Source organism: Neltuma alba, unplaced genomic scaffold, assembly GCF_004799145.2.
Source record: "Neltuma alba isolate B1F8T4 unplaced genomic scaffold, ASM479914v2 tig00004992_pilon, whole genome shotgun sequence".
Taxonomy (NCBI): Eukaryota; Viridiplantae; Streptophyta; class Magnoliopsida; order Fabales; family Fabaceae; genus Neltuma; species Neltuma alba.
In genome coordinates, this window is record NW_021633938.1 from 7,707 (window position 1) to 26,383 (window position 18,677).

Sequence of the window (18,677 nt, forward strand, 5' to 3'; positions counted from 1 at the left end):
CATGTATAACCTATTTTTTCCTGTTAAAACATGGACCAGGCTTGCCTATACACGTTAAAACGGTACGGGAAAAAAGAAGGGGAGTAGTTGGTTCTCCCTAAAGGTCTATTACCAACTGCACATGAACCCAATTTTGTCAACACTGCACCTGGACCTCACATGAGGGGATAATCTGTAGGTGACAAAGAAGTTGATCTTTTGCTGCCTGCCTGGTACTACAAGGCAGCTATTATGGAGTCTGTTTCACTTGTGTTATACAATTATGGTTTTTCCCATATCAATGTCTTAGGCCCTGTTTGGATGACATTGCAAACCATAGTTTGGAAGGCTAAACCATGGTTTGCACAAAATGTCATCCAAATAGGCAGTGTAAATTTTCAAACCGTGGTCCAGGTAAAACCATGGTTTTATCAGAAGCAAATAATAGTTGCTTCTGGTAAAAAAATTTGCAACGATTTAGGGGGCAACGGTCATTCACCCAATAATACCCTCATCCTTCTCTTCACTGGTCGACACTCCATCTTCGCCGAACGAGTGATTATTCTCTCTTCACCCAGCTCGAAGCTCGCCTCTTCGCCCTTTCTTCATCATCAGCTCGCCTCTTCACCGGCTTGCCTCTTCACTGTCACTGCTATGAATTTCTACATCGGTGAGATCATCTTGGGCTCACGAAAACAGGGGCTGGTTGAGTGTTTCACGGCTCGCCAAAACCAGATCAAGCGTTGGGTTGTTCGATCCATCCATCCTCGGTTTCCAAGCTTCATTGTTCAGTTTGCCCGGTCAGGTCACCGTGGCTAGTTCGGTTGGTCAGATCTTGTACTCAGGTTAGCTCTCTTTGGTGATATTAAAAATTTTGTTCACTCATGCATTTTCTCCATTCACAACCAGCATCGATCTGTCAGCTCCCTGCTTGTGGTTCTGGTTTGGTCCCTCCTCTGTCTTTGATCTGTCATCCCATTGCAAGTCATCTGAATTTGCTTAGAACCGTGGCTATTATATTTTCACTGTTGTATGTTGATTCTTGGAATGATTTGGCTGTAGTGTTCTAATATCCTCTTCGAATTGCAAGCTTCCTCCTACTTTCGTTGTTCAATTTGTTCAACCAATTTTTTCCAAAACTAACCAGCATGTTGTTCGAAGGAATGAGATCATTATTGCTTGCTTTGGTTTCATAGTAGTATGATTTTATGAAACGAAGAGGGAACAGATTCTGGTAATTGATACAATCTGGGCCAAAGGGATAACCATTAACTAACTACCCTACCCGCTCGGTGACTTCGATAAACATTTTCCAGGAAAATTTCCCTATGGATCAAAGCTGGACTCATCAATGTCTGGTTTTGGAGGCAGGGGATGTATCTGGTGATATTGTTTTAGAGATGAGAAAGCCTAGCAATTGAATTCTACTGGTTATATATATTCAATGCAAGTTCTTTTTCCTCTTGTTGCTTGGCGTGGGATCCCTTTTTTCTGTCTAGATTTCCCCCTGGAGAAGAAGCCTGTGAAGTCGAACAATGTATTAGGAATTTCTTTTTCCTTGGATATTACTTTAGGTTTGTGATTAATTAAATTAATTAACATTATTTGTTAAGAGTCGATTTGATTTGGGACGAGATAAGAAATGTGTTGTCCTGTACTGTTGTATTAAGGACTTTGATAGATTTATGGCCAACTTTTGAGAGTGAGGAAAAATGGAATCACAACTCAAATCCATGTATATATTGAAGGAAGTGATTTCTATTTTGGTCAGAGGTTTATGTTGCTAGTTTTTTTTATTTTCGGTTGACAAATCCAATAAGAATATAATTTTAAAAAAATATTATGAAAAGCTTATGCAACATTTTATTTTTTTAAAACAATTATGTGCTTTATAATATTATTGCATTCATCATGAACATTTGTATTAATTACGCACATGAATGAATTTTTTTCAAATATATTCGTAATACACAGTTATTTCAAAAGTTAAGTACAATATGATTTATGGTGCATGATGGTTCAAATATGGTTTTTCTTATTATTTTGTCTTCCAATCGTCTTTCTACAACAGTTAAGAAAAAGAAAAAGTATACATAATAATTTAGTTAGTTTTGACGTTTTAAAAGTTAGTATTTTGAAGCAAAAACAGATAATGAAGTTTGGAATAGGAGGGGGTGTATTTTTTCCGGCCATGTAAAATTAGAATTTTCTTGTGTTTGTTAATTTTTGTCGCGCTTGGTTTGGTAGGAAGGAATTGAGATTTAAGATGTGGTCAACTTTTTCACCTATTGCAGTAGACAATATGATTTTTGTTATTTCATATGATTTTGGGTTGATTAACTTGTGATGATTGAAGAGCTGTAATTGTGTTATAACATAATGGGTAAGGATACAGTGAAAGCTTTCTCAGATGTAAGAACCACAAAAGTGTTTATTGACCTGTGCATTGAACTTGTGCAACAAGGAGAAAGAAGAGGTACAAGCTTAACAAAGAAAGCTTGGGATATTCTTGGTGATAAGTTTACTGCGAAAACTGGGAGAGTGTACGCAAAACCTCAATTTAGGAACAAATATGATTCCCTGCAAAAGGAGTTGCAGACATGGGATAGGCTGCTTTGTGAGATAGGTTTGGGATGGGATATTGAAAGGAATACTGTTAGTGCAACTGATGATTGGTGGGAGAGGAAAATAATGGTAATTATTGAACCTTTTGATCTTACATTTTCTCTACCCGTTAATGTTTTTGGTATATTTACTATTTTTTTGAATATTTTATGATATTATTGGTGTCTAATGTGTAGGAAGTTCCGAACTACGAAAATTCAGAGAAAGAGGACTTAATTTAGAGATCAATTAACTCAACTGTTTGGGAGTGTGGCTGCAACTGGACCACAAGCATGGCCACCTTCTTTTATGACACTTCTAAGTAAAGGAACACCCAATGAAGATTTGGAAGAAGGGTCTGGAGATAGTGATGAAGTTTTAGGTGCGCCAAGTGGGGAATTTAACTCAGTGAACTTCAATGACAATAGTGGAGGTAGTGGGGATAACACTGAATTGAGGCAAGATAACAGTGGTGGGGGTACAAGCAGAGGTGGGAGTCGACCTAGTAGCTCACTAGGGGTCAGAAGGAAGAGTGAAATCATGAAGAAATACACATCTCCCTCTATGAAAATAGCAGATACACTTAGCAAGATTGCTGAAACAAATATTTCTGAGGCTGAGCGTGGATATGAGGTCATTTCACGACCAGAAGCTAGAAGGTTGGAAGAAGAAGCACGTGCTTATGAGATTTCAATTAGGGGAGTCTTGTCTCACCTCAAAACAGTTCCTAAAGTTGTTAGTGATCCTGATTTCTTTAGACGGTGCACACAACTCCTTATGGAACGGCCGGAGGCACGGGAAATGTATGCGACTTTGAAGGATCAGAAGGAACAACTTCTACCCATTTTGGAGCATTATACTAGGGATTTATGACTTGTTTATTATATTAGACAGTTCCTTATGTGTATCGTTTTATGTGACTAGTGGATTGTTGTATGAATCAGACAACTCTGTAAGTTTTATAAATGTTTCGTAATTTCTACGTAAGGATTCTAAACTTTATGTGTATGTGCACAGGATAAAACGAATATGGATGCTAAAATTAAATTGTGGAAGAGCATGCTAAGGGACAAAAAAAAAAGGGTTAACAAAGTTGCAGCATTGGTCGGTGCATACGCTACTTTGAACTTGTGTAAAGAGCCTCGGTATACAAGTGCTTATACAGGTAGCCTATGGGTAAGGGATGTTTTAGATGGCAACCCCAGTCGTTGTTATAACATGTTTAGGATGGAACGGGGTGTGTTCTTAAGTTTGGTGGAATAATTGCAACAACATGGTTTAAAAGAAACTAAAAATATCGGGATACATGAATAAGTTGCAATGTTTTTACATACCATTGGCCATGCACTTAGTAGCAGAATGCAACAAGAAAGATTTCAACATTTAGGGGAGACAATTAGCAGACATTTTCATAATGTCCTCATGGCATGCTGTAGACTTGCCATGTCTAATATCAAACCAAAAGATCCAACATTCCGGCATGTTCATACAAAAATTCAGTTTGGTAAATACTGACCTTTTTTTAAACATGCTATTGGAGCAATTGATGGCACACATGTTTCCTGCGTTGTCAATGCAACAGATCAAACTAAATTTATCTCTAGAAAAGGAATAGTGTCGCAAAATGTCATGAGGGTTTGTGATTGGGACATGTGTTTTAGTTTTGTCTTGGCCTGATGGGAAGGTAGAGCAAATGATGCTTGGATATTTGATCATGCCCTCACAACTCCTTTAATGAACTTTCCCCATCCACCTAAAGGTATTTTTTTTATTTCCTACATTTTATTTATATTTAGCTTAACAATAGAAACATAATTTACAATAATTTCATTTTTTATATAGGAAAATATTATTCGGTGGATGCTGGATACCCAACACCAAATGGATATCTCGGCCCATACAGATAGGAGCGTTACCATCTGCCTGATTTTCGAAGGACATCTGGGTTTGAAAATGACAATGAGGTCTTTAATTATTTCCATTCAAGTTTAAGGAGTACAGTTGAAAGAACTTTCGGAGTTTGGAAAAAAAAGTTCGCAATCTTACGAAACATGCCATCCTATGACTATGAAACACAAGTTAAAATCGTTTGTGCAACGATAGCTATACATAATTTTATTAGAATGACATCTATCACTGATCCCGGATTCGTTCAGTTGGAAGAAGGTACTTATGCAGAAGAAGATGATGATGGGGTTGGATTTTCACGTACATTCATCAATTCAATCTTCATCTTACATGGCTCAGGCTCGTGACAGTATAAGAGACGAACTTGTTAATTCAACACAAGGATAGTAGTTATGTCTTATTTATTTTCTTTTATTATAGATTGTAATATGTAGTTAAAAACAAAACCTATTACAAATGCTTTGTATCGATGCATCATTTTAATTATTATGACACTTCTTTATTTATATTCCTTTTATTAATATTATACCTTATATTCTCACGCCAATTATTACTTACTGTAATAATTAATAAATTGTTTTAAGACGTGTTTATTCTATTTTATCAAACAATATCATCCCATTTCATGTTTATAATCTTCATGCAAAATACATGATTTTCTGTTTGCAACAAAATAATTCATCTTCTCTAAAAATATTTTTACTCTTATATTTTATGAATATATATATGTGGTGACAATTAATTAATTAATTAATTATATTAAACATTAGAGGTTATTATACATGTAGTATGTTATTACAAAAAGTAGTTGTAAAAAAATATTATGGGATTTCATGTTTAAAATCTTTAAAGAAAATTAATATTTTTCTGTTAGCAAAAAAAAATTCATTTTTCTATACACATATTTAATATTATGTTTTATAAATATATATACACATATTAATTATGTATTAATTATATTATCTTATATATTATTAATTATGTTAGTAAAAATTATTTTATTAACAATTTTATTTCTTCAAATCAAAATATATCATAAAATTTATCTCTTATATAATTATCATATTAACTTATACCCTTTTTGGTAATTTTCACATGTAAAAAGTGCTTCTGGTAATAACTATCTAAACACTCTCATTTCTCAGAATCACTTTTTCACAAAATCTATTCTCTACAAAATCTATTTTCCAGAAGCTATTCTTCAAATCACGGTTTGGTTTCATCCAAACACACCCTTAATCTGATACCTTCACAAGGCTTCTACATGTGCTATTATAGTCTATATGAATAAACGATTAAGAACTGGATTCTTGCCACCCTAATTGTTCATACTCGAATGAAATTTCAGCACCAGGTGAATGTGTTTTGTTCAAATTTTCTAGCTCAAGAGGGTTTTCATTGAGGGAGTCATGTTGAGTATTACAATAAAGCTATTTACGGGCTACGTTTCCCTACAAATGAGAGGTGTCATGTTCGATCTCATCTGTTTGTTTCTCTAATTATATATTTCCCCCAGTCTTAATACAAGAGTTAGTTAGTTAATTTAAGTAGGTTAAAAAAATTTGTTAAGTTAGTTATTTGTAATAATTATATTTGTCTTTCTTAAAATACCCTTGCTGATCATGTGTACTAGTTATAACTATCATTTGATAGAATCTTTAACATGTACAACTACTATAAGAATTACTTTGAAATATATATAAATATGAGAAACAAAGTGGATTTGTGTTTTATATTTAAGATCAAACTAAAAGTCAAACTAGCTCTTATACTACCTTCGGTCCTTAATATAAGAGCTAGTTGACTAATTTGAGTAAGTTAAGAAAACTAGTTAAGTTAGTTGTTTGTAATAAATATGTATTGTGTTTCCTAAAATATCCTTACTAATCAAGTGTATTGACTAGAACTATCATTATTACAAAGATTACATTAGGAAAAAAATAGATAAATATGAGACAAAATAGATTGGGATCTTATATTTAGGACCAAAATAAAAATCAAATGAACTCTTATATTAAGGACTAGAAAGGGTATTAAGGACCGGAGGTAGTGTATATGTGTGTGTGTGTGGAAATATTCCTCAAGTGATGGAGGAAGTATTCTTAGTTGATCCCTTGTATCTCCGTTATGTTTCCTTTTTTATTCTCTAGGGGGAGAGCATTTCACAACCTTTTTTTTTTTTTTTGACCAGAAGAGCATTTCACAACCCTATTGGCCAAACAAGCAAGCCGTATTATTTCTTTAAATATTCCTTCTTTTTTGGCCTCCACACTAAACTAAGTACATTGATGTAAATCCAAAGCCGTATTGTTAAAAGGGCTTACATAATGCACCTAAAATATGGAGAGAAAAAAATTTCCGAAAATTCACACAATAAATAGCAAGTTCAAATGGAAGGTTCGTAAGGATTCTTTAATAAGAAAACTGCTATGAAATTTCAAGAAATAAACATAATTACTAAAAAATTTTATTGGCAAAAGAAGAGCCTACAATGACAAGTTTTAGAATATGAAATGGCAATTGTTCATTTGTTATTAAGACTTATTAATTATCTTTTTTTTTTTTTTTGTCTTAAGATTTCATTGTAATTCTCTCTACTTTAATTTCACTCAATTCGGCCAATGTAACTGAGGTACTGGAATCCAAATGAACATGCTTGATGTTGCTAACCTCTTACTACATATATATCTCTTATAACTGAATTCTAGCATAATAAGCTATTAGTTCTTTTTTCTTTTTTCTATTAGTTCATCTCCAATGCGCTTCCAATGTTGTCAAATTAATTGTCAGTACCCAGTTTCTGTCCTTGATTCTCATGAGCGGATTTGGTGGGCCAGAGTACCTCTAGGCATACACATTATTTAGGATGGCTTTAAAATATGCCTCCAAACTTTCTCCCTCACACAAGTACGCATTCTTTTTGGAAGGTTTGGTGGTCTGCTTCTCTGTCATACAAGAGCTTGCTTTTCATTGGGAAATTATTCTCCGACATCCTCGAAAAACATTATTTGGATGTTTCTGTCCGCGGTTTTTTTGGCTGTCATTAAAAGAAGAAAGAATTACAAAAAGTTCTAAAAAAAATTAATTACTAAAAGTTCCGAACGTATTATCATTTCATACTCTGAAATTTGTCATTGTTTATTTTTCACTTGTCGATGGACTTTAAGATAATTAAATCTGTTTTTTTTAGGATGATGAAATCAATGGAGCATATATTCATTTTGTATTCATTTTAAAACATAGTATTTGAAATTGTAATAATTTAGAGAAAAGACATATTTAATGATCAAATTTAATATCCTGTTAAAATATTATTCACAATATATAAATTTAACCATTTAAAAATTTAACATGAATGGTTTAGAATTGCAATAAATAAATAACTTTAAAATATTAAAAACTTTCCAAATAGTTCACAACTGTAAATTTTTATTATAATCTTTGTATTTGTTTTTGCATTTTTTATCCTCTATAAATCTGAATTGTTCAAACTTTTTGTTATTTAATATTATAATAGTATTTTGAAAGATATTAAATACAACCATAAAAAGTGAATTTAATAATGAAAATGACAAGTGAAGAGGTAGCAGAGACACTCCTCTCCCAATGGATTGATATCATATTTTAAGATCAAAGTAAATGTTCCAACTAGTTCCCACATTTAGAGTTAGAGAAAGTACTACCTCTGGTCCTTATTATAAGATCCCGTTTGACTTTTTATTTGGTCCTAATTATAAGACCCCAATCCATTTTGTCTCTCATATTTATGCATTTTTTCCAAAATAATCCTTCTAATAATGATAATTCTAACAAATACACTTAATTAACAAGGATATTTTAGGAATGACAACACTTATTTATTACAAATAACTAACTTAACTTATTTCCTTAATCTCCTCAAATAAGTCAACTGGGTCTTATAATTAGGACCGGAGGTAGTATAAGAGTATATAAACAAGTTGAATATATATGTTGGTACAGTGGAATCAGAACTTCAAAACTTATTTTAAAAAATGATGAATAAAAATTCATCATTCATAATTAACAATCCATATATCCAAGAGACTAATCAACTTTTGTGTGTGTGTGAATTGGAAGCAGAGAATTGTGGGGCACAGAAACCTTCAAACCAAACAACACCCTATATATCGATCTTGCTTGGACATGACGGAATTCCATTTTTTCTCAGTACTTCGTAACACCCAAACCAAACAGCATCATCATCGTCCCCACCAGGATGTCGAAGATTGTCAATTTCAGAGAAAAACAAAGTCCCTTTCGCAGCCTAAAGAAACAAGAAAATATATACACCTCATTAGGGGAAAAAAAAAAAAACACACACACACACACACACAGAGAGTGTCTAAAGCCATGCATGTTGAGGCCTGGGATCACTTTAATGACCTGCAATATAAATATCAGATACCACATGAAGCTACTTTTGAAGTATAGATTAATAAGATAACAAAGAGTTCAGGCATATATCGATTATCTCATTAAAGAATGATCAGGGATGAAAGAGATAAGCTGTTGAAAAGGATGAAGCCTGGTCCGAGACAGATCAAAACATGGGATTTGCTGAGAAACCCAGAATTCAAATCCCGAGCCAGGCGACATCCCTATCAACCCCAACCTCCCATAACTTGATTCATTATCTATGACAGCAACATGAAGAAGAAGAAGAAGAAGATGATGATGATGATGATGGAGAAGCCATGAGGAGGGTATATATACACACATATAGCCTTAGAATGCTGAGTTGGTGGCAAAGCAAGGAAAGGCATATATGCAGTTTCCCACAACAAAAACACCATCGGACCGTTGTTCTCTTAGGAGTTTCATATGTTTGATGTTTGGTGTGACTCTCTCTCACATAAAAAACCAGTTGCCTTCTTACAGCCTAACTAATTATCTGTGGGCTATACAATTAGTCACATACTACCTCTTGTCCTTAAGAAAAGGCACATTTGACTGATTTGAGGAGATTAGAAAAGTTATTAAATTACTTTAAAATATTTATATTTATTATTTTTTTTCAAATTAATTCGTCTCACTTATAAATTGATTTATGATCTAATGATACACATGAATATTTTAGAAAGACCATATAACATATACTATAATTAAGTAATTTAGTAACTTCTTTAATCTCCTTAAATTTAATCAAGTGGGTCTTATATTAAGCATGAATAATATCAAACAAAAAATGTGCATATCTTGTCAAGGTATTCAATTTAAGGACCAACAATATGGGCTTGTATGGTTTACAAAGAATAAATTGAGGGAAAATAAATGATTGAGGCAGAGTGAAAAAGGTATTAATTATTTGGTACATAATGCAAAAGAAGATTGTTTTATCATTTAATAAGAAGATATTATGAAAATTTTATCATTTGATTTTTATATGAATGATTCTTAATTCATATTTAAAATAGGGAAGGAATCCAAAGTTTAAAATTGTGATAATTTGAAGAAATTGACAAAAAAAACAACACATCAGTAGTTGAGCTGGCTAAACATTGTTATGAAAATTCAATCTGCCTTATTTATAAGTCACATGTAGGGCAAAGCAGTGGGAGGCAAACTAGCCTGGGGTTGCTTATAGCTAGCTTAACTTAGAATTGATTGTTGGATGAGGGTTTAGGAATGGATTTTTTTGAAAATATAATTATTGGATTTTTTGCCACAATTTTCTTGTTGGATTTGGTTATGAACTTATGTTTAGAAATGATATTCTTATTTGTTTTAGGAATAAAATTGAATGTTTTTGTTAGTTTGGTTGTTTAGTGCATTATCTGACTGCTGAAAACTGTTGTTTATGTTGACTCAATGTAGAGAGGTTGTACAACAAGCCTTATCTCACTAGGTAGGGTCAGCTACATGAATCGCACGATATCAATGTGCTCTATTAATAACCAAGTTTTTAGGTATGTTGTTGACCAGGAGGTCCCGTTCAATAATCTCATTGAGCGTTCTTCTCATCCTTTCCCTGTCTTTTTTTATAGGACTCCAAACTATCTAATCTATCCTTTTCACTGAGGCTTCCAATAGTCTTCTCTTCACATGCCTGAATCACCTCAAGCGATATTCAACCATTTTCTTTTCGATTGGTGCCACACCTACTCTTGTTCTGATAATTTCATTTCGAATCTTATTTTTTCTTGTATGACCACATATCTATCTCAATATCCTCATTTTTGCTATCCTAACTTTATACTCTTGTTTTTCCTTTAACGCCCAACATTCACTACCATATAACATAGCTAGTCTCATAGCAATCCGATAAAATTTTTCCTTAAGTTTTTCACGTACCTTCTTGTTACAAATAAGTCTAGTAATCTTTCTTCATTTTAACCAACTAGCTTGTATTCTGTGCGAAATATCACTATCAATTTCACCATCCTCACGTATAATAGATCCTAGATATTTAAATTTTGACACTTAAGAAATGATTTGATCTCACATCTTCACCTCCAAATCACCATGCTCACGTATATCCATCTTGCTTGGACATGACGGGCTAAAGAAACAAAGTACACATATGTACTTCGCTAGAAATTAAGAGCGCCCACACAGAGAGTGTTTAAAGCCATGAGCGTGTGATCATTTTAATGACCTGCAATATAAATATCAGATACCACATGAAGCTACTTTTGAAGTATAGATTAATAAGATAACAAAGAGTTCAGGCATATATCGATTATCTCATTAAAGAATGATCAGAGATGAAAGAGATAAGCTGTTGAAAAGGATGAAGCCTGGTCCGAGACAGATCAAAACATGGGATTTGCTGAGAAACCCAGAATTCAAATCCCGAGCCAGGCGATATCCCTATCAACCCCAACCTCCCATAACTTGATTCATTATCTATGACAGCAACATGAAGAAGAAGAAGAAGATGATGGTGATGGAGAAGCAATGAGGAGGGTATATATACACACACATAGCCTTAGAATGCTGAGCTGGCAAAGGAAAGGAAAGGCATATATGCAGTTTCCCACAACAAAAACACCACCAGACCTTTGCTGTCTTGGGAGTTTTATGTGTTTGATGTTTGGTGTGACTCTCTCACACACGCATCTTATCCCTCACAGCGCCCCCAATTGGCGCGCGTGCACTTCACCGTCTTCTTCGACTTCATTCTTCTTTCTTACTTGCAGAGAACCAGTTGCCTTCTTACAGCCTAATTATTATCTGTGGGCTGCGCAAACAGTTACATACTACCTCCAGTCCTTACTATTACTATAATACCCAGGTAACTAACATGGGAAGATTAAGAAAGTTACTAAATTACTTTAAAGTATTTATATTTATCATTTTTCTCTAAACTAATTTTGTTCACTTATAAATTAATATATAATTTGATGATACTCATAAATATTTTAGAGAGACCGTGTAACATATACTATAAATAATTTAGTAACTTTCTTAATCTCTTTAAATTAATCAATCAAGTGGTTTATATATTAAGAATTGAAGGTAGTATCAAACAATAATGTGTATATCTTTTCGTGGTATTCAATTTGAGGATCAACACCAAGGGCTTGTTTGGTTTACGAAAAAGTAATAAATTGAGGGAAAAGAAATTATTGGAATAGAGTAAAAAAGGTGTTAGATTGTTTTATCACTTAGTAAGAAGATATTATGAAATTTTTGTCATTTAATTTTTATATGAATGATTCTTAATTCATATTTAAAATAGGAAAGGAATCCAAAGTTTTAAAATTGTGATAATTTGAAGAAAACGGCAAAAAAAAAAAAAACACCAGCAAATGAGCTGGCTGAAATCTGCAATGAAAATTCAATCCACTTTATTTGTAAGTCTCATACAAGGCTGAGTAATGGGCTACTAGTAGAACATATGTATCGGATGAAAATAAGTATGGACTAGCCCGTACTCGTGTGTAGTTCATATTTACCTATTAAAAGATGGGTGGACTAGCCCATAGTACACGTTAAAACAGGTTAGCCCATTTTTAATCTATAATATTCTTCCATGGAGTAGAAACAAGCTAGCTAAAGTTTAATGTGTAAATTTCATGCAAAATTATAGATTGGGCATTAAATTAGTTGAGGTAGTAATTTAAGGGTTTGTAGCCCAACCAAGATTGACCTGGGAGTAAACAAGCCTAGAACAATTTAATTAAGATATATAAAAATATCCATACTTGATTGTGAATAAAAGTAAATAAAAGATGCAATGTGCTTCCACTTATCTTAGGTTAACTATATTTCAATTTAAAATGTCAATAACAAAACATTATGAAACTTTTATCGTTTAATTTTTATATGAATGATTCTTGATCCATATTTAAAATAGGAAAGAAATCCAAAGTGTTAAAATTGTGTTAATTTAAAGAAAAGGACAAAAAAAAAAAACTATATCGCCAAATGAACTAATTGAACTCTACGTTATGAAAATTCAATCTACCTTATTTCGAGCCAACCCTTTTAAGCCCTTTTAAGTGAAGGGTTGAGCTTGTATTTTAGGTGGTTCAAAAAGAAATTGGGTTCAAAATAAAAGGCTAACCCGTTAGAGCCAAGGGCCAGTCCTTTTAAGACTACCTATTTTTTATTATTATCAATATATTTATAAAGTTATAAATTAGTCTTTTATGAACAAGTTTGAATTAGAAAAATATTTAGAAGAACCAATACTTAAACCAGACAATTGAAAAGAATTAGTGTCTTGGACTGGTGGAAGAACATATTCTTAGCATCAATTTTTAATTCTTTCAAGAATGACAATTGATATTCTTAGCATTCCAATCACTACAATAGCTAGTAAATCTTCCTTTACCATTGGTTCACGTCTTAACAAAGTGTAAAAATTTTCTTATTCAAACAAATGTTCAGGCTCTCATTTGTACTCATAACTACTGCAAAGTTTAATTTTAGATAGGGGAGATGAAGACACAAACCTTAATATTTTTATCACTAAAGAAAAGCTCACTTGTAGTGAAGAAAAATAAAATATTACTGATCTTGATGATACTGATAAAGATGAAGATAAAGATAATAATCATGTTGATGCTATTAATCTTTAACTGCTAGGTTTTTATCTTTCTGTTTTTCCTATTTCATTAGATTTTCATTTTTTTTGTTTTGGACAATAGTTTATATTTAATGTTTTTTTCTATACACCATTAGTTTATTTTACTAATATTTATAATTTAAATAAATTTTTTTAGAAGTTTTGTTGTTTTATTTTTTATTTTAAAAAATTGAAAAGAATTTAAATTTCAAAAAAATAACATAAAAGGGCCAACTTTTTTAACTCCTGAGCCGACATGTCCAAGAGCTAGGTTTTGATAATTAGATCATTTTAAGGTATGCGGGTTTTAAAAGGCTGGCCTTTTTAGGCCCTGGTCCTTTAAAGCCTAGTTGACCCTTATTGACAGTTCTACTTATTTGTATGCCACATACAGGATTGAGCAATGGGTGGGATAACTAACTAGTGTAAGGGGCTGCTTGTAGCTCACACACATATATATAGGTAAAAACGAGTAGGGGCTCGCGCATGCCCTTGCAGAGCCCCTTTTTACCTATTGAAAAATGCATTGGGTTGGTTTGTGGTATCGATTAAAATGATACATGTTAACTCATTTTTAATTTATATTATCTTTTCAAGAAGCAAGAATAGATGAGCCAGCTAAAGTCTTTTGTGAAAAATTCAAGGTACTAAAAATTGGGCCTATCATTGAATTAGTCGAAATAGTGGTTTAAGGGAGAATGGTCCCACTGGTTTGGAAACAAATAAGGTAAGAGTTTATTTAGAATGACTTATAAACAACTTTTTAATTTTGATTTATAGAAGACGAAGTAAGTATGTGAGAAGAATTTTGTCTCACCTTACATGAATGTACTTGTAAGTTCTTACAATCGTATCGATACTTTAATTGTGAAAAAAATATATGTTCCCAATTATCTTACGTTATATGTATTCCAATTTAAATTTTTAATAACAGAACATAATGAAATTTTTATCATTTAATTTTTGTATGAATGATTCTTGATTCATATATAAAACAGGAAAGGAATCCAAAGTACTAAATTGTGATAATTTGTAGAAAAGGACAAGAAAAACATGGATTAAGATATAAATTTCTCCCAAAAGTTTTTACTCAAAATTTTTTGGTGTTCAGTAGTTTTTTTAGTATAAATTTGCTCCGAAAGTTTGAAATCATATTAAAAAACTAACATTAAGTTTTAAAATAATGACATTAACGGTTAATAATCTCAAGTGTTAACAGTAGAAAGAATTATTGCTACAATTTTAAACTTTTAGAACAATTTTACACCCTAACCCCAAAAAATGTTAGAAATTGGGCGGCCTGAATTCTACAGTAAAAATTCAATACACTTTATTTGTCATTATGGAACCTCTCCTCTTCTTTCCCATCCTTTTCTCCCCTTTTCTAATCTTCACCATTAATTACATCTATGGCTATAAAGAACACACTTATTGCAGTAATGTCGTTTTGCTGATGAGTTTTCAAATCACTTGAGGGTCTGTCGGGTACGATGGAATTGAAGTATATTGAATTAGGATTGGAACTGGCTTCTACTTAAAATGTTGGTTTGGTAGGATGGAATTGAAGAGTGTTTCAAGGGATCATACGTTTCACATCCTGTATGTGATGACGACAAGGAAAAGCAAGAGGCAACGACACACCGGAGAAGATGATGCAGTCGGCATATCCGAGCTCACCAGAATAAACCCTCATAAGTAACACCTTTTTTCCCCATCGATGAACTTATCATAAGCGCGGAAACAAGAACTCGCCTACAGACCTTTTCATTACTAAACTTCACCCTCGGGTTCACAGCCATGACCAGCTTTAGTAGCTGGGGCCCACGGTGGCCAACTGTGTCAGCTATTCACACAAGGACAATTTAATTTTTTTACATTATAAATACATATATAAAATAAAAAACATCATAGTTCCATGTACATATCAAACGTTTTTAGAGCTCTCTTTCGTGAGTCCATCTCTATTTCCACCTCCACGTCCAGCATGCCTCCAACTCTCCAAGGAATATTCGTACGCAAATTTTATGAAGGCCTTTCAAGTTGAATGTGAGGAATCCATTTGTCCCTGTCAATTTCTGCACCCAAGATCGGCTCACGCTGGCCCTATACCTATGAATGTGACTTTGATACAAACCTTGAGTGATGATAAGCAATCAAATTTCCCACAAACTGGAAGTGGAAACGGAGTATCAGATACAAAACATTGCCCAGAAAATTGTGGGAAAGCATAATTCCCTCTATTACAGATGCAAATATGGAATTTAGGCAAACAATCAAGAGTTTAGCAGCGAAAAAAAGACACACAAGGTACTCTACAATCATTTTGATCCAAATGCAAATGACAACTTTGGTCGTGATTTGTTTTTGCCCAACAGCTTCATTTGGTTTGAACGTTCTTGCTCCTCCTCCTGTTTCTTCCTTCGCATGGCTTCTTCTTTTTGTCTCTGGAGCTCTTCTAACTCTCTATATCGTTCCTCCTCTCTCCTCTGCTGCTCTAAAGCTTCCCTTCTCTGAGCCTCTTCAACCTTCCTCCGGTTCTCTTCAAGCATCCTTTCAAGCTCTTCCTTCTCTTTCCGAGCTTGCTCCTGCAGGTCAAGTTAAGTTATCCAACTTCCCAGGGGTAAAAGTAACCAGTTTTTTGAATGGACAAATTACTTAAAATTGCACGATTATAATAATCTTAATAACATTCCCAAGTAAAAACCAAGGTTAAAAAAAAAAAAAAAAAAAAAACACCAGCAGCCCTGAACTTCTATCATACCAAAAGAGATCAAAATATTCACGGCCATTACACCAGATCAAAGTATTGAGAATAACGTGAAGTCAATACCTCCTTCCGCCTAGCCTCAATAAGAGCAGCTTCCTTTTCTTTCTCAAGTTGAGCTGCAACTTCATCAACTAGTCTCTTTCTTCCCTCTTCCAACCGTCTTTGAATCTCTACCAAAATTTCTTCAGATTTCAAGCTCTCTTCAACTCTCCTACGAATTGCATCTTCCACTCTCTTGGCAGTCTCTTCTTCAATTAGCTTCAATTCTGCTTCCTGTTGCCGCCTGTGAATACATGATAAAATGTTAAGCGGAAAAGTGGCCACTAAAGTGAGGGAGAATGTTACATATGCAAATCCAATGTCCTTGGTCATGGACAATGGGAAAATAACTTGGACGACTAAAATTGAACAAAAGGATGGACAAAAAAAAAAAACTTGAACAGACATATCTGCTTCATTCTAACCCCTTCTCATCCTTTTCTAACCTACTTACAGAGAACCATAATCATTGGCAAACAAACCTTCATGATGACAAAGGCACTAAAAGATGCTTATGCTTTTAAGTCATACCTCTATTGAATCCTGATCCAAACAAATGAGTACCAAAACTGGTGAACAGTAGATAAATGAGGCAGCCAATTTGATCATCAAACATAACAAGTTGAATTATAGCAGTACCTTCCTTCAGATAAGCCTGTGAAGAAGACATTCAAGTAACCTGCTGCAGTTTTAAACTAATCACGGCAAATACTTCAATTCTTTTACTAACATCTTTGAGATGAAAGAAACTAGTTGAAATACGGCTCAACTTTTATTTTAAATTAGGTCCTAAAACATCTAAGCAATTACAAAACCATGTTTACCATGGATTGGGGGGGGGGGGGAAGAGTGGAAAAATTCTCTAGATCGAAAACTTTGCGTTAAGTCATACCTAAATAACTAATGACAAAGTAGCAAATACATGCTATAAAAACTTTCAAACCAAAACCAGCCTGATAAGAACATTGAATTCAGGGACCATCAACCCCATAACATGACGGATAGACTTTCTGAATGGGTCAGGTTAAGCTTTCTAACAAGATGTCGGAGTACAAAATGAATCACAAGTAAAGAAGGACTCGACTCCTTGCCACTGCCTCCTTTTCTTCTACTTAATAACATTTATATATGTTCATTAAATTTCATGAGATCTGTCTTAATTGTAAAGAAAAAGTGACACCCTTCGGCTAGTACCTTAAAAGTGATGGATAAAACAAGTGATCACATTTCACGAGAATACAAAGCCAAAGACATGAACGAATTTTAAGATTAATTACTGAATAACTTTGGAATTTCCTTGGACTCAAAGAAGATCTATGAGGTTAACGAACAGAGAACACGCTTCAAAGCGTTAAAAGACTGCAGGTAACCTCAAAGGCTATCCCTCGTACACATGAATAAAGAATGAAGGCAAATTGTATATCAAGAAACCAGTAATAAACTGAAGAGTTGCTTAAATATTATGCAAAACAAGATCCAGATCTTGTATAAAAACAAATAACAGATAATAACAAAATGCCAAAGCCTAAAAGAAAGTTTCTACTTCCGTGAATTAAATCCAATCTGGACAAAAATAAAGCATAACTTATTGGCTATGAGATTCAATGCATGATTAGATTAGACCACGGGAAAGAAGGGTATGAGTACACTGTATGCTTATACCCAAAATAGGGAGCAGCAGCTGACTAGCTGGTAATTTTACACGAAATCTAAATCACCAAAGAACAGGGCATCATAGGCCAAGGTTTTACCATTATAAATTTCCTCTCCAAATTTCCCAGATAGTTATTGATCATCATAAAATTGAAAGATCAAGCAATAACATATTGGTTATCCTGAGAGACTAAGATTTCTAATTAAATAAAATGTAAACTCATGCCAAATTGCTAAGCAACTAAACCAGAAGATCATGGTTTCCATCTTAAAGAATAAAAGAAAGAAAAATGAAAAAAAAAAGAGGCAATTAATACCTTTTCTTCTCTTCTTCTTCTTTCCTCTGTTTTTCAATGGCAGTTTTGCGCTCTACCAAACCAAGACTCGAACTGGAAGATCTACGAGTAGGAGACAATGAGGAACTCTTACTTCTGTGTCTTCTGTATCGTTTTGGAGTCGGAGAACGACTTTTATGACGTCTTGGAGTTATAGAACGGCTTCTGTGACGTCGTGGGGAACTAGAACGACTTTTCCGCCTGTATGATGATGCAGATGATCTTAAGCAACAAGCCACAGTCCATGGCAACTACTAAACGTCATTTAGGGGTATATATAAAGCCTGCCCACCATCTAGCGCACTAAATACAGAGTTACCTTCATCAATTGCTAAGAAAAACCAGTGTGCTCCATCTT

General features: G+C 33.6%; 1 protein-coding gene across 1 annotated transcript; it reads right to left on the reverse strand.

The window, feature by feature from the left end:
* Nucleotides 1–15,273: 15,273 nt before the first annotated feature.
* Nucleotides 15,274–18,353, reverse strand: LOC114746426 (uncharacterized protein At1g10890; the record flags this gene model as incomplete). Its single annotated transcript, XM_028934654.1, has 4 exons — nt 15,274–16,110; nt 16,356–16,575; nt 16,971–17,013; nt 18,302–18,353. Coding segments are annotated over 4 exons (582 nt in total), but the record flags the coding sequence as incomplete, so codon positions are not given.
* Between the last annotated feature and the right edge of the window lie 324 nt (nt 18,354–18,677).